The following is an 18,178-nucleotide window of genomic DNA, read 5'->3' on the forward strand; positions in this document are numbered from 1 at the left end:
TGACAGATACTCACTGGAGACGTGGTTGGCAGCAGAGCTGCAGCAGGCTCTTCAGTGTAGCTTTTGCCTGATGTAATACCTCTAAAGCAGGGAAAATGCAATATCTGAAGCAGGGAAAAAAACCTCAACTATAGAAAATTGCTTGTGAACAGAAAGGAAGGTTTATTTCTTTTAGCACTCTGAAATAATATACACATCTAATGTTATAATGTACACATTGAAAAAGCTGTGTTTAGAGAGAAACGGGTTACAAAAAATAAACGCGGCATCACTGCATCTACCCAGTGTAAAGCAGTGCCGGGAGCTTATGTAGGTAACTGTGTAGTGTGTAGCCCACAGTAAGTGTGGTTCCTCTTACTACTTGAAAGCATTATGACGTTTTGACATGTAGTTTTAATAATATAATTTCAAATATTATTTTGCTGGTAATACTGACATTTAGGAGTTTTATATAACAATTTTTCCACTTCCTTCCTCTAGTTGCTGTTTTTTCCATGGTGGGTTGAGGATGAAGGGAGAAGGAAAGTTTTAAGTTTTTTTTCCCCAGAAATTTTACCTTTTTTTTTTTAAAAAAAAAAAAAAAAAAAAAAAAAAAAAAACAGGGGGGTTCCCTGACCATCTTATCTCCAAGTGCTATGGCTCTGCTCTCAGCAGAGGGAAAAGGCAAGTCATCTGCAGTCTTGACTTTTGAACATGGTTTTGTCCTTCAGATGAGGCAGAGCCTAGATTTGTCCATGATCTCATGAACACAGTCAATAATGCTTCCTTCCTTATGGGCTGTGCTTATGTGTTGGAGAATACTGAGTGCAGCTGATGTTTGTTGGGAAGCATGGAAACCAACATGTATGAACTGGATATTATTGCATAGATCGCAATTTTCTTTCTCAGTTTTATGTTTTCAGAAACAAAATGCTACATTAGATTTGTTTTATTTATACAAAATAGGCACAGATGATAGATATTTTTGGAGCATCAAATGTGGTGCTTTACTTCAGCACCTACATTTGGAAACATGGCTTTTTGAGGTGAAGTTGTCAATGTTCTTCTGGAACAGAAGTTCATGGCTGCCAGCTAGCCTTAGAGTTTATTTATAATTTTAGCAACAATTCTTGTCATAGTATTTAGTCCTAGCACAGCAGTTAGGACACTGCTTAGAGATTTATTACACTGGTCCCATAAATAGTGGGTACTGCGAGAACTGGTGGATGGAGTGCGATTTCAGTAAGTCGTGCACCAGGCTGCTGAGACTCCTCGGCAGGCTGGCAGATGATGTTGTGCCAGAGAAGGTTTCACGTAAGATACCTTTTACTTTTTCCAATTTTGCAAATGCTGAGTAGTCTTGTCTTCTGTGTGCATTTAAGATCTTGTATTCAGCAAGCTATAGGCAGAGCCGTCTTTAAAATCCCAATTTTTCCCCACCTTATTTGGTGTTAGAACATGTTTCTGTATGCACTGGGCATTGAGAAGCTCCAAAAAGCCTCCTGCTAATGGATGCTGTTCAGAGATGTTATCATCATGAATTTGTGCCTCCATCTCATAGGACTCAGGCTAACAGAAAGATTATTTGTTGCCCAGAGAGCATCATCTCATGAATTAGCTGATAAATGTGCCAGAAGCTTTCTACATGTTTTAAGGACATGCTTTGTGGAATAAATACGCAGGTATTGGCATGCTAAATTAGAAAGGCTTTCACGTTATTTGTGTGACATAAACCAATCTGTTACATAAAGTTAAGCTAGCATGTGCTTGTTGCTTGGATTGGTGTGGAAATATGTGTGGGTTTGGCAGATTATAGGTTATGTTGCTAATCTTATAACACGTTCTTTAGGGTGAGGAAGCAAAAAACATTCCTGGTGAATCTGTAACAGAGGAGCAGTTTACCGACGAAGAAGGCAACGTCATCACAAGAAAAGTAATCATGGCTTATATCGCTGCTCTGAGTCTTTGCATTCAAGTAACTTCTTTTAACATACTTTCTCCCCTTAGAATCTAGGAAAAAAAAATCGATACTTGTCATGTATTGCTTCCTACAGATCACCCGGAAGGTAGTAAGACGTGTTGTTATCCCACATGAGAGGAAAGTTGGTCAAATGGTAATGGAACGGGGACTGCCAGGAAATAACAGTAAACGCAGAGGGTTTTGCTGACTGCTAAAAAGCGGTGCTAAAGGGCTGGAGGTTTGCATTTAACAAGAAGCCTTGGCAAAGTGCAGTGCTTGCAGCTCTTGACAAGTCGTGCATTGGGGCGAAGGGGCAGGGATTTATCTTCGTGGTGTTTCCTGGAAAGGGATCTTTCAAGGAGGCCTCACAGAGCTCTGCTGTGTGCAAAATGCCTTCCCCATGAAAGCATTATGGTCTGCTCACGTAAAACAGGCAGCAGGTTTAAAATGTAGGGTTTGGGCCTATACTGTTTCATCAGTGTCTGTGAGTAAGGTTAAGCCCTTGCAGAATTTGTACCTGACACCCACAGGTGTGCTGTGTTGCTTTTTCACCAGCCCAAATGAGTAAACCCCAGCTCGGTGCCTACCAGCCTCTCACTCACCTGTGCAATAACCCCTTGCTGGAGACTGGGGCTTTGCAGGATTCAGGGTGATGTGAACATACCTACATAACGGTATCATATATTAGCACACATCAAGATGGGGTTTTGTCCTTCTGTGCCCCGTTTCAGTGCCTGCAAAAGGAAAGAAGGGCTGTGAGGCTGCAGGAACACCCCATCCCCTCTTCCAGGGTGCCCTGTGGGTGAGGTTGGGCTGTGCCTCTAGCTGCTCTCCATCCCATGTACCCTGTGGTCCCTGGCATGCAGGCTGCCTGGAGGCCTCGGAGGGAACAGGCAGCATCTCTGGAGACAAATTGCTGCAAACGTGCCCTGCTCCTAGCGCATGGCCTGGCCTCTTGTCTCCGGTAAAACTGTCAGTGGGGTTAATGGGTTTTTGTCCGAGTGAAAACAGAATTGAGGACTTGGAAAGAAGCAAACATGAAATATATATATATATATATATATATATATATATATATATATTCTGATGGTAAAGAGAAAAATGAGCTAGGGAGCACAGAAATAGAAAAGAATTAAACGTATTTCAACCCCTTCTTTTTTAGCCCTTTATCAGGGAAAATAGAAATTCTGCCCAGCAAAGGAGAATTTTGCTGCACCAGATTAGATTACTGAAAAACTGCAAATAGTTACAAATACATCAGTGCAGATCAGCCAAGGGGTAAATTCTGCCGATAACGACACATAAACAGATGCATTCTCTGATGTGAATGAGGCTTGTGATTACTGGAGTGTTTATTTTTAGATGATTATTGAGCTATTTTTAAAGAGTACAGATGAACTTCATTTTGGGGTTTGCTGTTTTAAAGACACCAAAACCTGCACTGCTTGTCACTGTTACTGGTTTTACTTCTGCTCTGCTTTGGTGATGGTTTTTTGCTGCTTTCTTCCTCTTCCCTTTACTCCATTACTAACCTGCTCACATTAAAGCACAGACTTTGTGAAACATCACAACAGCAGCCATGGGCTATGCTCTTAGAAATGTCCACTGACCCTGGCTGGCCCAGCGAACTGGTTGGAAAGTGATTTTCCTTGAAGGTGGTGATGAATCCAGCTGTAGTTGATGGCAGGGGCTCTTCCGAAGGCCGTCTGCTCCAGCCCAGATGCTCTTTCCCAAATTGTAGACCTGTATTTTCTACTTGAAGATGATATTTCAGGCCTGTGCTTTTGCAGCTCAGTAGAGTGGATAAATAGATTGTGTGTATCTTTGAAATGAAGTGTTAATGTGATTTAACTGCTTTTTACTTATCCTGTTACAGCAAAATGTGGAGCCTGTTTTGGAAGCAGGATTATAATTACAAGCATTCTCCACAGGCTATGTTAATGTTTATATTTTCCTTTAAAGCAGGGTGAAGCTTACAAGGTTAAGACAAAGAAAGAAGTCAGACATGTGGAGAAGAAAAGTTACTCATGAAAGTTGAAAGCCAACCACTGAACGGTCAGTTTGATCAATCTTCTTCCCTTGTAAAGCTTTTGCTAGCACAGCACTGTGTAGAGAAGGGGCTAGCACCTGAGCAGTGCAGTGCCTTGCTTTCTGCTACCTTGGCGTCACTTTCAAGCTGCAAAGCTGAATAGGTGGTCCTCGGTCCTGTACAAAGAAAATGACCTTGAGTTCAGAATAGAAGTATAGAAGCTGAGCTTGGAACATAAAGCAAAGCAAAACTGAGCCATGTGTAAGATTTGGGGAGTTTCACAAAGCATAGAGTTTGTAATCCACAGCGTTTTCTACTCCTAAAAGCGGACTTAGACATGACTAGTGAAAGAGCTGCATGCCAGTAAATGTACTGAGAGTGAAAGACTTCTTCCACAGTTGGACATGTGATCTGCGGGCAGTTATGCAAGTGAGTGTCCTTGTAAGAGCCAGTAAGTGTCTAAATATTTGCCAACAAATAATCCTTACCAAATGTTTCTTGTAAAATTTATTGATCCCACTTCAGTGATTGTAAGAAAAGAGCAGCTGACAGTATAAGGGCTCCCCAAAGTAAATCCAAATGCCACCAGCCGACACAGACTCACAGAACAGCAGAGGTTGGCAGGGACCTCTAGAGATCATCTGGTCCAAGCAGGGAAACGCAGAGCAGGTTGTCCAGGATCACGTCCAGGTGGGTTTTGAATATCTCCAGAGAAGGAGACTCCACAGGCTCTCTGGACAACCTGTTACAGTGCTCTGTCACTTTGGCAGCGAAGTCTTACTTCGCAATCAGGTGGAATGTGGCTTGCACTTGCTTGCTCTGTAACGGTGTGCCAGAGCCCATGAAGCAAGAGGCTGCTTTGTCTATACCTGTAATCACACAGTGTATTTACCTAGTGTCTTTTTTCCACTCTGAATTTTTCTTAGCTTTGGTGGCTTTTAGGAAACAGGCAGAGGAGGATTTGAGGAAATTGGAGTTTATCATTTATCTATACATCTGATATAGGGATTGACTGTAGGGTTAAAGAACAGAATAAACAGGGCCTGTAAAACATAACACATAGCGACGTGGAAGTGAAGAACAGAGTGTCCTTAGTCCCTTCCAAGTGCTGTAATATGGCCCCCTAAAGCCACCTGGCCATACTGGTTTTCTGAGCATGTGAATAATGCTGCTTGAGACCGCAGGGACTCGATGTGTGGGATCTTGCAGAGAGCTTTATGGGATCAAGCCCTCCAGAGCAAGCACCATAAAGTGACTGGCTTGCTTTCAGTGTGCTTTTAGCAACTCATAGCACCTACTGGGTCAGTCGAGCACAACCACTGAATTCCTGCTTTTATTGAGAGCCCTCCCACATGTTCTAATAGAATAATACCACTTCACATGGTTTGCTGCTGAGTATACTCATAAAATATGTAATGTTTTGAAAGGGCAGGCCTTTCTCCTTCATGGAGCTCGGGGATGCTAGAGGAAAGCAAGCCAAAGGGACAGCATTGCTTGTGTGAAATTGTGTCCCAAGTTAGCTCCCATGCTTCTCTTTTGAAATTTGGAGTTTTCCTTTCCACCTATCTGAGTGCTATCTACATGCTTAAAGCTAAGATGAGATCTGTTGGGCAGTTACCTCTGTGCACCCAGAGCCACTGTGGATCCGCAGGGGGAAACCAGTGGAAATGTGTGAATTTGAAGGCACTGAAGGAAGGATGGGCATTGAACTCCTTAAGTGGTGCAGATGAAGAACTGCCAGCCTACAAGTGTGATGCAGCACATATTTGGAATAAGGGAGGGCAGATATTTTAAAATAAAATGGCATTAATAAAGCAGTCTTTGCCTAATGTATGAAACATATTCTGACCTTGAGAAAGCCAGAGTCTGACTTCCTCAGAAGCAGATGTGCTCCCATGGCTGCTGATGCATTTCTTCTGTGCTTTCTAGGAGGCAATTCTGCCCTTGTAGAGCCCCTCAGAAACTCAGAGTCCTCCTTAGATGAGCCCTTGCTCAGGGGGAACTTTATTATGTAAGACGAGTCTTTGTGGTCCAAGCTTTGGTAAGAGGTGATGAGCAAAGGTTTATTAAATAATTGTTGGCTCAGTCAAGTGTCTGAAGTGTCTGTTGAAGACATTGCATCTGAATACAGAAGAGGTTATGTATTCAGAGACCAGGGATTCTGATAGAAAGCCAGTTGGTTTCTTGGTTCCAAAAGACTATATATATATATATACATATATATAAATGTATATATATATATGGGGAACAGAGGTCCTGCTTTTCCTTTAAATGTTTGGGGGTGGCAGGTTTGAACATTTTTTGCTAGATTTTGCTGTAAAAATTGCTTTGTGACCATTGCAAATAAACTCATTGCAAAATACAGGTTGAAAGGAAAAGCCACAAATTTTTTTTGCATGAAGCTCTGCAGGGCTACGGGACAGGTTTCTGCCCAGTACTGTGCAAGCTGGCCTGACTGCCGCTGCATTGTGAACAGGCAGCTTTCAGCTGTGGAATAGATCTATGTCAGCATAGATGTGGGCAAGGACACATTGTTTCAGCGTAGGGCAGCGCAAGCGCTCCCAGGGAATGCGCGTGGACCTGTGACCTGATTAGTAAGCAGGCATGTCCATGCCAGCCTGAATCCCGCAGGCACTGCGCAAGCCACACTCAACAAACAGCCTTCCCTGCACCCAGGTGCTGGGGAGCTCGCAGGTCTTGCAGCTCCCATTCACCAGTGTTTTGTTTTTGCTCCATGCCTCCCTACTGAAAGGATGTCACTGTCATGCGATGGATTTAACAAACTTGCTGTTACGTGCTGGCTGCATGATCATTTGGGGATGGGCAGGAGAACAGGGGATGGACCCTGTCTCCTCTGTGCCACTCATGGAGCCAGGTGGAAGATGTACTAGGCAGCCCTTCCTTGTTCTGTCCTTCATGAAGCCTCCTAAAGGCTTGCCTCCACATTCCTGGCTCTCTTGGTCCCATTCCCCAAGCAGCTGAGAGAGGTGGATGTCCAAGGAGTGCAGGTTTTAGACAGCTGTGGATGGTTGGATACAATAAACAAAAGTGGGATGAGAAAGAAGCAGCTCCCGGAGATAATGAATGCTATTTCTCTCGATACAGAGTACAGATTTCTTGTAATCCTTTCCGAAGAGCTGTTACTTTGTCTGGAGTGATGAAATGCAGTGTCTAGCAAACATTTGTAAATCAGTTCATGAGCAATGTGGGTTTCTGTGGATGCATTTTCCTTTCATGCCGGGAGCTCTACTAATTTCATTACATACCTAGAAACAGTATGATTTATCCCATTACAGAATCCCATAATGCCAATTAGAACTATTTTGGTTAGTCAGGGAAAGGCATTAAATTGATTCTGAGATATTCTGAAATGACTTTGTGCTCTCTTTTCTTTCCGTAGGACTGTATGCTTTTACTGCCAGTATTCTGGAAGAAAAATCAACAGGAATTAAACATTCACCTATAAAAGTGTGCGTGTGTTTGCTGCTTCCACACATTAACCGCATGGATTTTATGCAAAAACAAAAACAAAACAACAAAAAAAAAATTAATTTAGCATGAGCCAATTTACAGAGCATGGAAATTCACTTTCATTCACAGGATTGGAGAGTGCGCAGTTAACAATGCAGTGTATATACAAGATGCCATGCTGTTAACAGCTTATTTCGAGCAGTTTGATGTCATCACAAAAGAAATAAATTCCTGTGGCCAGAGGGGATGTATGAAGATGAAATGGTTAAACCATGGAAAGACACTAAAATTACTAAAATCCACAACAGCTCGCCTTATTTTTCTTGGACCCAAACTGTCAGGGTATAAAACACTGTTTGTTTCTTTTTTAAACATCAATAGTTTTGCTGTAAATAAATAACACTGTATAAATTCTAACAAGTAGAATAAATGTTGATAAGGCACTGCCTTTTTGATCACAAACAGAATACTGCGAATGCATTGAGCAGGCTAGGTGTCTCAAGCGGCTACACCTACAGGGATATTCTGGGTGTATCTTCACAGATTCTTGTATATTAGCAATTATAATGTTTGTATATGCAAAAACGCTAGCTTGATTTTAAAAAAATCTTTAAAATCTGCTGCAAATTTAAATGATTCCCAAAATGAGGAATTCTGTAGTTCTGTGAAAATTTTTCTTCAGAGTACTAATATTTTGATGCATGTGTTTCACCTTATTTTGATTAAATCTTTTCCAGTTTTGCAAACACTATACCGCAACATGAAAAATAAGATTTTATCTGTAAACACAAAGCCCTTCATCTAATATTTGTTGCTGTTGCCAATTTTTCAATGAAATGACCTAAAAACCATAACATATACAGTAGTTGCATTATGGGGAGGGGGGTGCTATCTGTTCTCGCTTTATAATGGGGGTAATGCTTGCAGCTTTAGAAGTGGGTTGGTGCTCAGACGGGCACAAGTTCGGGATATTTTTAAATGAACTGAAGAGAAATTATTAGCTAATAGACTGGCAGCACGCTGTAAAATTATTACTGTATTGTGTACTGGCTATAAGATGTAGAATCTTTCAGTAAGCCAATCATCTGTAATCATCCTAGCAGTGTAATATTAGGTTGTTAAGGCTGCTGTGTTTTAAAGGGCATTTTTATTTGGGTTTTGGTGAAATACTTTGATTTGTTGATTATATTCATATGGAAACAGCATTCATTGATAATAGCTCTAATTACATATGTATGAAAACAACAAACACTGGATGACCTAGTTGATTATTTAAGCATAAAATAAATTGTGTTAAAACTCTTGGATAACGTGTATTTGGCAGTGTTATTGTACCCTATAGAAGTGTTTTTGTAATGTCAGCCATTAATTATCCCTGGCTTTTTGCTTTTTTCCTCTCAGTTTCTTTTGTCTGAGCCATCTCCTCGTCTTCGTAGTGTGACAGGTCATCACTTGGCAGGCTGTCCCAGAGTGGGTGGAACAGGAGTAACACAGCAACCAGCACATCCGCAGCAAAAGTAAGGAAACCCCACCTCTCTGGGACATTAGGAGACCTCCTCAGACCTGGGGAAAGGACAAGTCGAATAGGTTATGTACAGCCTCTTCTCCAACACGTGTCAACTCAGGACCTTTATTTCACCCCATCAAGAACCAGGAACACCACTGCTGAAAGCAGTTTTGTTCCCAGGGTGTATCAGTCACACCAATAACCAACCTGTTGTAGATGATGTAAATGAAGTGTACATCTCCTGTATATTGCACTTCCTGTATATCATAGCTGATGGGCCATTACATATGGTCCATGGTGATGGACCATTATATATAAATACTTGGCTTTGTTGCCAAAACAAAGTTTTGTAAGCAGCATCAATATACACTCATTGCTCTGGACTGTGGTCTTCTGCTTGAGTGTAATAAATAATTTTATTGCTGAAGGTTCACTTTTACCTGACTTTCAAGGCAATACGAAGATGTACTTTATGCTAACATGGCACCAGAGGAAGCTCCATTGCTACAGAGATGGCTCGGTCTGCTTGTTAAATCCGCATTGTTCTGAAAGCTGATCCCCACAGGAACCAGTCCTCACCTGGGGTCAGTCAGCAGAGCTCTCAACTGGTGAAAAGCACTTGGATTCAGCAGAGCATAACAGGTTTGTTTGTCAGTGCTTGAGTCACTAGGGCTGTGAGCTTTTGAAGTAGTGGCAGTAAACAAAGCGTTTTTCTTAATTTCAGCAGCCAGTCTGTGTTGCCATGCACCTTTTACCAAGCTCAGGATACTGCTGGTACAATGCTGATGGTTCCAGTCCTTACACAAGATAGTCTGCAGGGCAGATGCCACTTACAAAAGTGAAGAACAAATACATCTAATTGCAGGTCACAGTCCAGCAAAGCCAACATCCATGCTTCTGGAGACCTCACCATCCAGTTGCCACTCTCCCAGTTGCAAGTATCCACATCAGTTAGATGAAAATGAATGTTTTTTTTTAGTAAATGCATATATTTAGTAGATGCATATATTTACTATTATATCATGGCTTTACAGTTTGAAATAAAGGCTGTAGTGGCCAGCAGCAGGAATGCACGAGCAGCACCATAGGAGAGCCTCTCTGCATCTCTGTAGCAGCATCCAAAATACGGAATTTCATTCGATCCATCTGCCTGGTCACCTTTCAGTACCTGACACTGACGAGGGAGAAAGCTGGCGCTGTAGTTCTGGTAGGCAGAAGGTCTCTTTGTCTAGACAAAAGTGGGGTTACTTGTGTGGGGTAGCAGAGATGTGCAGGTGAATCTCAACAGGTCTCCTGCTGGTGGTGGTGATTCACCTGTCACCATCAAGCTTGGGGAGTTGGTCTCAACCATGGAAGCACGCGTGAGCAGGTGCTGGTTTGCCTGAAAGCTCCAGAGACATCTTTCACAGGCTGTGACCACCACAGATGCATATTTGGGCTGTTCAGGGCAGTGCTGCCCCTGCCCAGGCAGTGCTGCGCCTGCTGCCAGCAGGTCCCATGCAGATGGGCCCTTTGGCGCTTGCTGCTTTCCAGGGAGGAGCTGCCCCTGGAGCTTTGATACAAAGGCGAAACTGGAAGTCAGAGCAGGAACCCTGCACCTACGCTTCCAGAGTTTAGAATTTCCCACTAACTGTTGCACAAACAGGATTTTCTGGGTGTTGGTTTGTTTTGCTCGGAATGCATTGATTCCAACAGTAGCTCAGGATATTTGGGAAAAAACAAGGTTGAAGCATAAACAATCATTTTAGAAGGAAAACAGAAATCTTGCCAATACTAGCAACTGATGCACACAGCCCAAGTGAAGGCTCTGCCTTTAATATGTGCTTTCGTCTTTTTTCGTATTTTCTCCAGTGAGAACATTCCCCTTAGAGGTAAAATTGTTAGTCATGGGACTTTTATTGCATCTATTAATATAAACTAGATTGCTAAATACGGGGTTCTTTTTAGCCTTTGATATTTGTTTTTGCACTACCTAGTAATAATATTCTACAGCACTTTTTCCATTTCTGGAAGACTATCCATTACTTTTTATTTGTGGCCGGTAATAGTTTTAATCCCAGAAATTAGAAGAGTTCCTGTAGTGCAGAGATGACATTAGTGGGGATAAATGGCAGTAGCTTGCAGGATTGCAGCACCCTGCTAATTAATGCTAATTTCCTGGGGGATTGTTTAATACGGGCATTTGTCTGTAGCCTGCACCGAGCAGGCAATCGAGACGTGCTCCATCGAGGAGCTGCTGCAGCCTGGTGTGCAAGCACGCGTACTGAAAGGCTCTCTGTGCACCCCTAGGAAGGAGACTACCAGGAATCGGGTACTGGTAGTATGGGGCGTGGGGTGAGCGCTGTGGGCTCTAGGGGGCTGGGGACCAGCTCTCCCCCAAGCCCCGGGAAGCTGATGGTCACGGGGGGCAGCCCAGAGCTGCCCCAGCCGGGCCCCAGCCTCCTCTGTCCTTGTGGCCTGCCGTGCTCCATCAGCTGGGGGTACATTGCCACAAGTACTGGGTTTTGAGTTTTAAGGGAAAAATTAAACACTTGTGAAATGCCACCCAGCCAGCTATTCAGCACAAGTACAGTTAACGATGTCTTTTGGGGGAGTCCCACCTGCAGGGTCATGGAAGGCAGCAGTGCTCTCACCTGCCTGGCAGCGATGGCTTTGGCGCAGCCCCCGGCTCCATGGCCACCTCTCTTCAGGCACGGGCTGGAGGTCGCTTGGCTGAGGCCGATGCTGAAACATGGGAAGAGGCCAAGTGGGACTGGGCTGGATGATGCAAACAGGATCTCTACTTTTGGGCTGGAGGAGGAACAGCCCCAGGGCAGCTCCCCTCTAACCCTGGGGCAAGAGAGGGAAAACATGGTGATAACAAGGAGGAAAATTCTCCCTTTGTGGAAAGCACAGAAGTTTTCTGACTGAGATACAGATCCTAGGGTAAGGAAGGGGAAGACAGAAAACTGAGACCTGGCCTGCTACAACGTGCTTTACATAAAAAATAATCCATTGCTGCAAAAGAAAAAGGTTAGTGAAGGACAGAAAAATGAGCTGCTCAAGAAAAATCTATGTATATGCCACAGTTTCCATAACTGCTGATGCTAAAAACAGTATGCTAATTGTGCATGGCTCTATTTATTTGACCCTAAATTCTGGAGGAAGGCGAAGATTTATAATACAAGTTTTATTGGTGCTTTTCCCATCACGCTTGTATTCAATAATTGAGAGCCATTTGGTCTATAAAACAGCAATGCACAGTGATCCACTGTTCACCAACTTCTCTGGAAAGCTTCCAGAAGCTGGAAATTGTTACGGCATGGCCAGAACAACAGAACAAACTTATTACAACTTCTGAAAAAAATTCACTGGGAAAATAAGGATACAAAATACAAGCCCAAGAGCTGAAGATTCACTAGCTGCTGGATTGCTACCGCACAGTAAATTTTCATAATCATATACTCTGTCCTGCAGAGAGACTTCTTCTCTAATACAAGTTTCTGATTAAATAACTGTTGGTCAGAAAAAGAAAGCAGCACTTTATTTTAGTGTGAACTGCTTCTGAGAAAACATGTTTTATCTTGCATCAATAGACAATCCACAATATTAGTGAACTTTTTTTTTTTTTTTCTGCATATACAAATGTTTTCCAAACCTAGGTTTCTCTTCTTAAACAATTCGTCCACCATGGTAAAATCTCTACGCACACAATCAGTATTCTCCTTTGAATACTTGCTTGTACACAGGTCACAATTCTTCTTGACCCTGCTTCATTTTATTTTCTTAGTAATATTTTCCAGTAATTACATTTCAATGTGACTTTGTCTTTCCTCCCTTTTCCCCCCTCCCTATTTCAGTCACTTACTCAGCACTGCACAGAATTCTTCCCAGGGTTAATTATCTTTGGTTGGTCTTTTCAGCCTATAACTACTGAACATTTTAATAAAATCGTATTGTTAGAGGAGTTCTTCCAGCTGATTGATGGGCCTACAGAATTATATTAAAGATTGCATTAGATCTCTGAACATCCCTCTTCTAATCCCTCACTCCAGCAATATATTTGATACAAATATTTCTACTGTTGATGTGAGTTTATGAAATACTGTTTCTAATTGCCCATTACCTCCTGTATTGATAGTGTCTCTGAATAAATTCCTACCTTTTTATTGCTGCTTTTTGACTTGATATCTGCTCTGGTATTTTTACAGTGTCAGTGACATTTTAAGATGTGTTATTTGGACCAACCCCCTCCGTTGCCCTCTTTGAGCTTTGCACTTATTTTTTGTACAAGTATTATTGCGACTCTTTGCCTGTTTTGCTGAACCGAGGAGCTGCACCTCTGCAGAGTGGCTGCCCCCATGCCATCCTCGGATTTTCCTGCCAGGCCATAAGAGACCCCAGTCCCCTGGGCCCTCGTGCTGTCCGCATGGTGGTGACAGCAGCCTGGCCATGCTGGGTGGCAGTGCCACACGAGCCCCTTGTCCCCTGCGGTAGGGACAGACCCCATGCCCTGCCAGTGGGGCCGGGGCCATACCCACACACCCAGCGACATGGGGATGTCGGTCCCGTGTAACCCAGAGCCTTTAAAAACAGGGGGTTGCTAATTGTGCTCCTACCACGTATTTGTACTTTTTAATTGGTTGGGTTAACGTTTTACTGATGTGCAAAGCATGTGATTTTTTTGGGTGCTAATTAGGCTAACATTTTCTCTCCCTTTTTAATCTATTAATTTGGAGTAGTTGGATGTAATTGTAATTAAATATATGGGTGCTATTTTTCAAATGACTGAAATGCTTTTATGAAAAGAAGGATGCCGTCTCAGATCTAAACATCAAGGGCCCTTGAGTGTTACTCCCACTCTCCCACTGACTCATTGTTTGTCACTGGGCAAGTACATTAGCTCTCTACCTCCGTTTCTTGCCTTCCAGGGCTATTGTGAGAATTAATTAGATAATGTTTCAGCACAGCTTTGAACTGGAGAGTGCTACAAAAGTGCCAAGTTATAATTTATTATTATGAAAGCAGGCATGCTGGCTGGGGAACGAGACCTCTGATGCAATCCCAGCGGAGTGCGGACGGCGAGGAGGCTGGGACCTAGGACAAGAAACTCTCCTGTTGCCTTGGGATCACCTCGGCGATGTACCTGCAGGTCTGTAGCAATTTCAGCCTATTCTAGAAGTTTTCTGCTGAAAGGGACACTGACAGCTGCACGACTCTTTCTGTGGGCACAGTCCCCGGCTGAGCAGACCGGTTCAGCTGCCAGATGGGGGGCATCGGCTGCACCTCCCCGCGTGCTTTCCAGGCTCGATTTGCTGTGTGAGGTAGCAGCGGTGTCTGCCCAGTCAGCCCTCTTGACAATTATACACCTCCAAATCAGTAAAGCACTTAAGATTAACATTGATAGGGCTGAAGAGTGGCTTATAGTTAAGCATGCTGTGCAGTTTCCTGGATAGGATTAGGCCTCAGCACAACCATTTTGCTGATTCAGGTTTTCAAAATATTTAGGCCTCGATTCCACAAGGTACTTGAACATGAACAGTCCTACTGAAGATAATGGAAATAACCAGGCAATCAACACTAGGGAAGAAAATCATAGGGAAGATAACCAAAGCTAGATGAAGAAAAAGAAACATGAAATCAGAAACCTGTTTGCTTAGAAATGAGTCCACTTTGAAGCGAACGCACAAGCGTGGACAGAGGCCATAGAGGCAAACCGGCCTGCGTGCTGACAGACATCCAAGGGGGAGCAGCACACAGAGCTTCACGTTTACAAGAAATAACCTTTCCGCATGATACACCTGTGTTCAGCAGGCTTCCTCAACACGAGGAGACCCGTTTACAAGCAATTTTACTGAACTGCAATGACCTGCCCAGAACAGCTCTCATTACTTGTTGAACCCCGTTACTACAGGGAAGCACCATTTGCCTCCAACCAGCGACCTGCAGCGTCCCACATCCTTTTTCCTTTTCCTTATGTTCAAACCCTAAACCTGCTCTTCCGACAGCATAGCCCTGCAAGTATTTGGCCCCACACACAACAGACACGCCCAGGCTGCTGTTACCATCGCACCCTGAGCTGACAGACAATGAGGAGAGCAGCAGGCAGGGTGGGATCCATGCCTCCCCTGTGCAGTTTTAATCCCAAAGCACAGTGCTGGCACAGCATGGCAATGACAATGGCAGCCCTATCACGGTTTAAGGGCATTCCTCCTCCTGTAGGAAGGGTACCACCATTCGCTCCCCATGTTTTGATCCCTGCATGGCAGCATGCCGTGCCCTTTTCAGGCGTGCAGACAGGCAGCTCAAAAAATCCTACCTGCTTCTGAAAACCAGGAAGGGCCCTTACTACTTTTCTTGTGATTAAGAAACCAAAAATAAGATGACCTACACTTGTATTCCCAGGCAGACAGGAAGAATAATTACTTTACAGAGAAGGAATTCCTTCCTACATTATAGCCATTACAAATAAAATTTGAAATTTGCTGTGGCATAGAACAAAAAGGTAGTACAGTAAGAGATAATGAAATCCCTCCTTGCCATTAATGGAAAAATTGCTGTTGTTAAAAGACCCCTTCATAAATAATTAAGAAACCAATTATAGAGTCTCAATGACTAATTTATCTAGGAGCAATATGGACCACGTTATTCCATATAATGAACAGTGTATATACTCCATCGTATTTCCCTACAACTCATTCCTTTTTTCAGCTACTCCTCATAGAAATAATAAAGAAGGGCAACTAACGCACACAGTAATCAGAATGTACATTATCTAAAATGAGAGATACACGTTAACATATCTTAATTTAAAACAGTTTTACGGAAGAACAGAGTGCTGAATTAACGAGCCATTTAGCCTCTGTGCTGGAAAGGGGAGGAGGACTTCAGGAAAACACATGGCCAGGGCTGGGGCCACCCGCACACCAGCCTAGCTCAGTCCTTGGCCAAGCCCTATTCGCCCTAACACCCATCCCAGTGGGGTGCTGTGCCATGGCAGTTGTGTTGCACACTTTGCTCTCAGCAAAACCCCTGAGTTACTGGGGATGAAAAAGCCATGGCAGGACAACGGGCTGGAAGGGTGAATAAGCTGTCATTGGTCCTTGGCTGCCCCAGAGCTGCCCTTGAGCCCTGTGCCATCATCCCCACAGGGCAGTCCCTGCTGCCTTATGTCTTCTTGCCCACAGGAAAAACCACCGAAGTGGTCTGTGGTTAGATTTTCTGCCTGGTTTAGATGTTTGTGCTATTAAAGTTGCCTGGACAAGCTGTGGCATGCTCTGCAATCCGGTCTCCAGCTATCTGATTACAAACCTAACCTCATCACAAATCGTCTTACAGCATCCAGTAGCAAAGTCTCCTTCTTGTAGCTGAGGTGTATTCCAGTAACAGCATACAGCTTTGCACACCTCAGAAAATGATCCTGAATGTAAATCAACTGTTCCAGTAAGGAATTTTCCTCCTCCTTCTAGTCCCTGGGACTTATCTGATCTGGCCAAGGAAAATGCTTATAACTCTGGCAAACAATCAGGCAGGAGACTGATGTGATTAAGGTATTTTTTTCCCTCTTTCTGAAGAGTCTCCACTGCAGCCCCTGCTGGAGTGCGCTCAAGCGTTAAATGCTCACTGCTGCAGCACACAGCCCCCCTTCCAGACAGCTTCCTGATGAAAGCAGAGAAATGAAGAAGTCCGTAAAGCCACAACCTAAAATTCAAGACACAGAGCGTGAGAAGGAGATGCAGAGCATTTTGATGTCATCATCGTGATGAAGTTTAGCTGAAGTCATCGATGCACATCGATGTGAACTGGAAGTGCCAGAAGCCAGGTCCACAGCAGCCTCATGCTGAATAAAGTGGAAGGAATGTCCTCAGATCTGTTTCCAGGGTGATGTTATTTCCAGGGAGCATGCTTTTCCCCTTCGGCTCAGACACTGCTTTTCCAGCAGCCATGTCCAAGGGAACAAAGCTCTCCTCTCCTGCTCCCAGCCCCAGACAGGAATTAACCTGGACAACAAACGTATTCTGCGGGTACTTTGCCTAGAAAAAGCCCTATTCTCTTGAATTTGCCATATGATTCTTAAGACACCCCTGAAGAAAATCATCCTCCGTTTTGCTGTGCCTGGTAACCTGAACGTTTATCGCTTATGAAGTTTTTAGCATCTTGAGATGTATTTGGTGGAAAAAAAAATAATAGCACAGCTGGCTGCAGGAAGCTGCCAGCTTGACAGAAGATTACATCACTTTTGTTCACGGGCAGTGTGAGGACGCAAAGAAAGAGTACGTGACCAGAGGTTCACCTCTCATTACACATCACACAAATAACGAGGGACAGCCAAAAGGAAAGAGTTGGGTTCCTTGCCCATCCCACTACAAACGTGGAAAAACAACACTGCCATACCTGTGTAATGCTGCTCTAGCATGAGGAAGGACTTGACCCTGTATGTTAAAAAGCAAAAGCCTTGAAGAACATTACTGGTGTTAACTTCAAACACTGTAAATGAAGGGTGAGAGTCACTTTTTACCGCTTTTTACATGTACTTCTCTGCAATCTGCTGAGGCTGATGACTGATCAGAGGGGCATCAGAGGGGCTTTTCCCTCTCTGTGGTACTTCCCCTTTCTCACAGGGCAGCACTGTGTGTACGTGTATATTTTATGTGTATATAAATATATATATATATCTGTCAAGAAAAGGGGTTTCAGTTGTTTCAGCTGCATGTAAATGAAACTTTGGGGCTCCAGCTTTGTGCCACCTGGAGCACACAATTGCTATGTGAGCCCAGATTTTTTCTACACAGCTCATGGAGCTGAGTGCCTTGTATTTTTTCCCCTTGTATTTAGCGGGAAAACCCAAGGTTTGTGTGTTAGCTGTTTGGTATTACTATTTTAATATCTAAACATTCAAAAGCCTTACCACTGGGGGATGTTTAAGTCAGTATTAAAGCGGAATAGAAGTGCTTTTTGACACTGTTAAAATTGAAACAAGGAGAGCCAACGTTGTCCCAGCAGGAGGAGAAACCCAGGGCTGAGACTTGCCGTCCCCAGCACCGAGCCCGCAAAGCATCGCGACCGACCGACAGGGGCAGGCGGCGGCCGCCGGGGTGCGGTGAGCTGAGGAAACGCGGCCGGGCTGGTGCCGGTGGGCGCGGGCAGGGGCTGGCGGGCACCCCCTGGCTGGAGGGCAACGGCGAGGCCGCGGCCCGGTGAGGAGATGGCGGAGGCGCGTGCGGGAGAGCCGCCCCCGGGCCGCCAGGGGCCG

General features: G+C 44.0%; 1 protein-coding gene and 1 long non-coding RNA gene across 18 annotated transcripts in view; both read left to right on the forward strand.

Moving 5' to 3' along the window:
• The window catches only part of ANK3 (ankyrin 3), a 357,107-nt gene extending 348,361 nt beyond the window's left edge, over window positions 1–8,746 (forward strand). For 13 of the 17 annotated variants that reach the window (XM_035329362.1, XM_035329363.1, XM_035329361.1 and 10 more), the window contains 4 exons: window positions 1,829–1,912; window positions 2,034–2,093; window positions 3,902–3,994; window positions 7,369–8,746. In XM_035329362.1, the coding sequence (XP_035185253.1) occupies window positions 1,829–1,912; window positions 2,034–2,093; window positions 3,902–3,970 (213 nt within the window). In that variant the 3' untranslated portion in view covers window positions 3,971–3,994; window positions 7,369–8,746. The remainder of the gene's footprint in view (window positions 1–1,828; window positions 1,913–2,033; window positions 2,094–3,901; window positions 3,995–7,368) is intronic. The other 4 variants (XM_035329370.1, XM_035329377.1, XM_035329366.1 and 1 more) reach the window with 3 other exon arrangements.
• A 3,584-nt stretch (window positions 8,747–12,330) lies between these two features.
• Window positions 12,331–18,062, forward strand: LOC118168789. Its single transcript, XR_004751799.1, has 3 exons — window positions 12,331–14,077; window positions 16,500–17,425; window positions 17,929–18,062. It is a non-coding gene; the product is annotated as an uncharacterized LOC118168789 (long non-coding RNA).
• The last annotated feature ends 116 nt before the right edge of the window (window positions 18,063–18,178 follow it).

Source organism: Oxyura jamaicensis, chromosome 6 (genome assembly GCF_011077185.1).
Source record: "Oxyura jamaicensis isolate SHBP4307 breed ruddy duck chromosome 6, BPBGC_Ojam_1.0, whole genome shotgun sequence".
In the NCBI taxonomy this organism is placed as follows: domain Eukaryota; kingdom Metazoa; phylum Chordata; class Aves; order Anseriformes; family Anatidae; genus Oxyura; species Oxyura jamaicensis.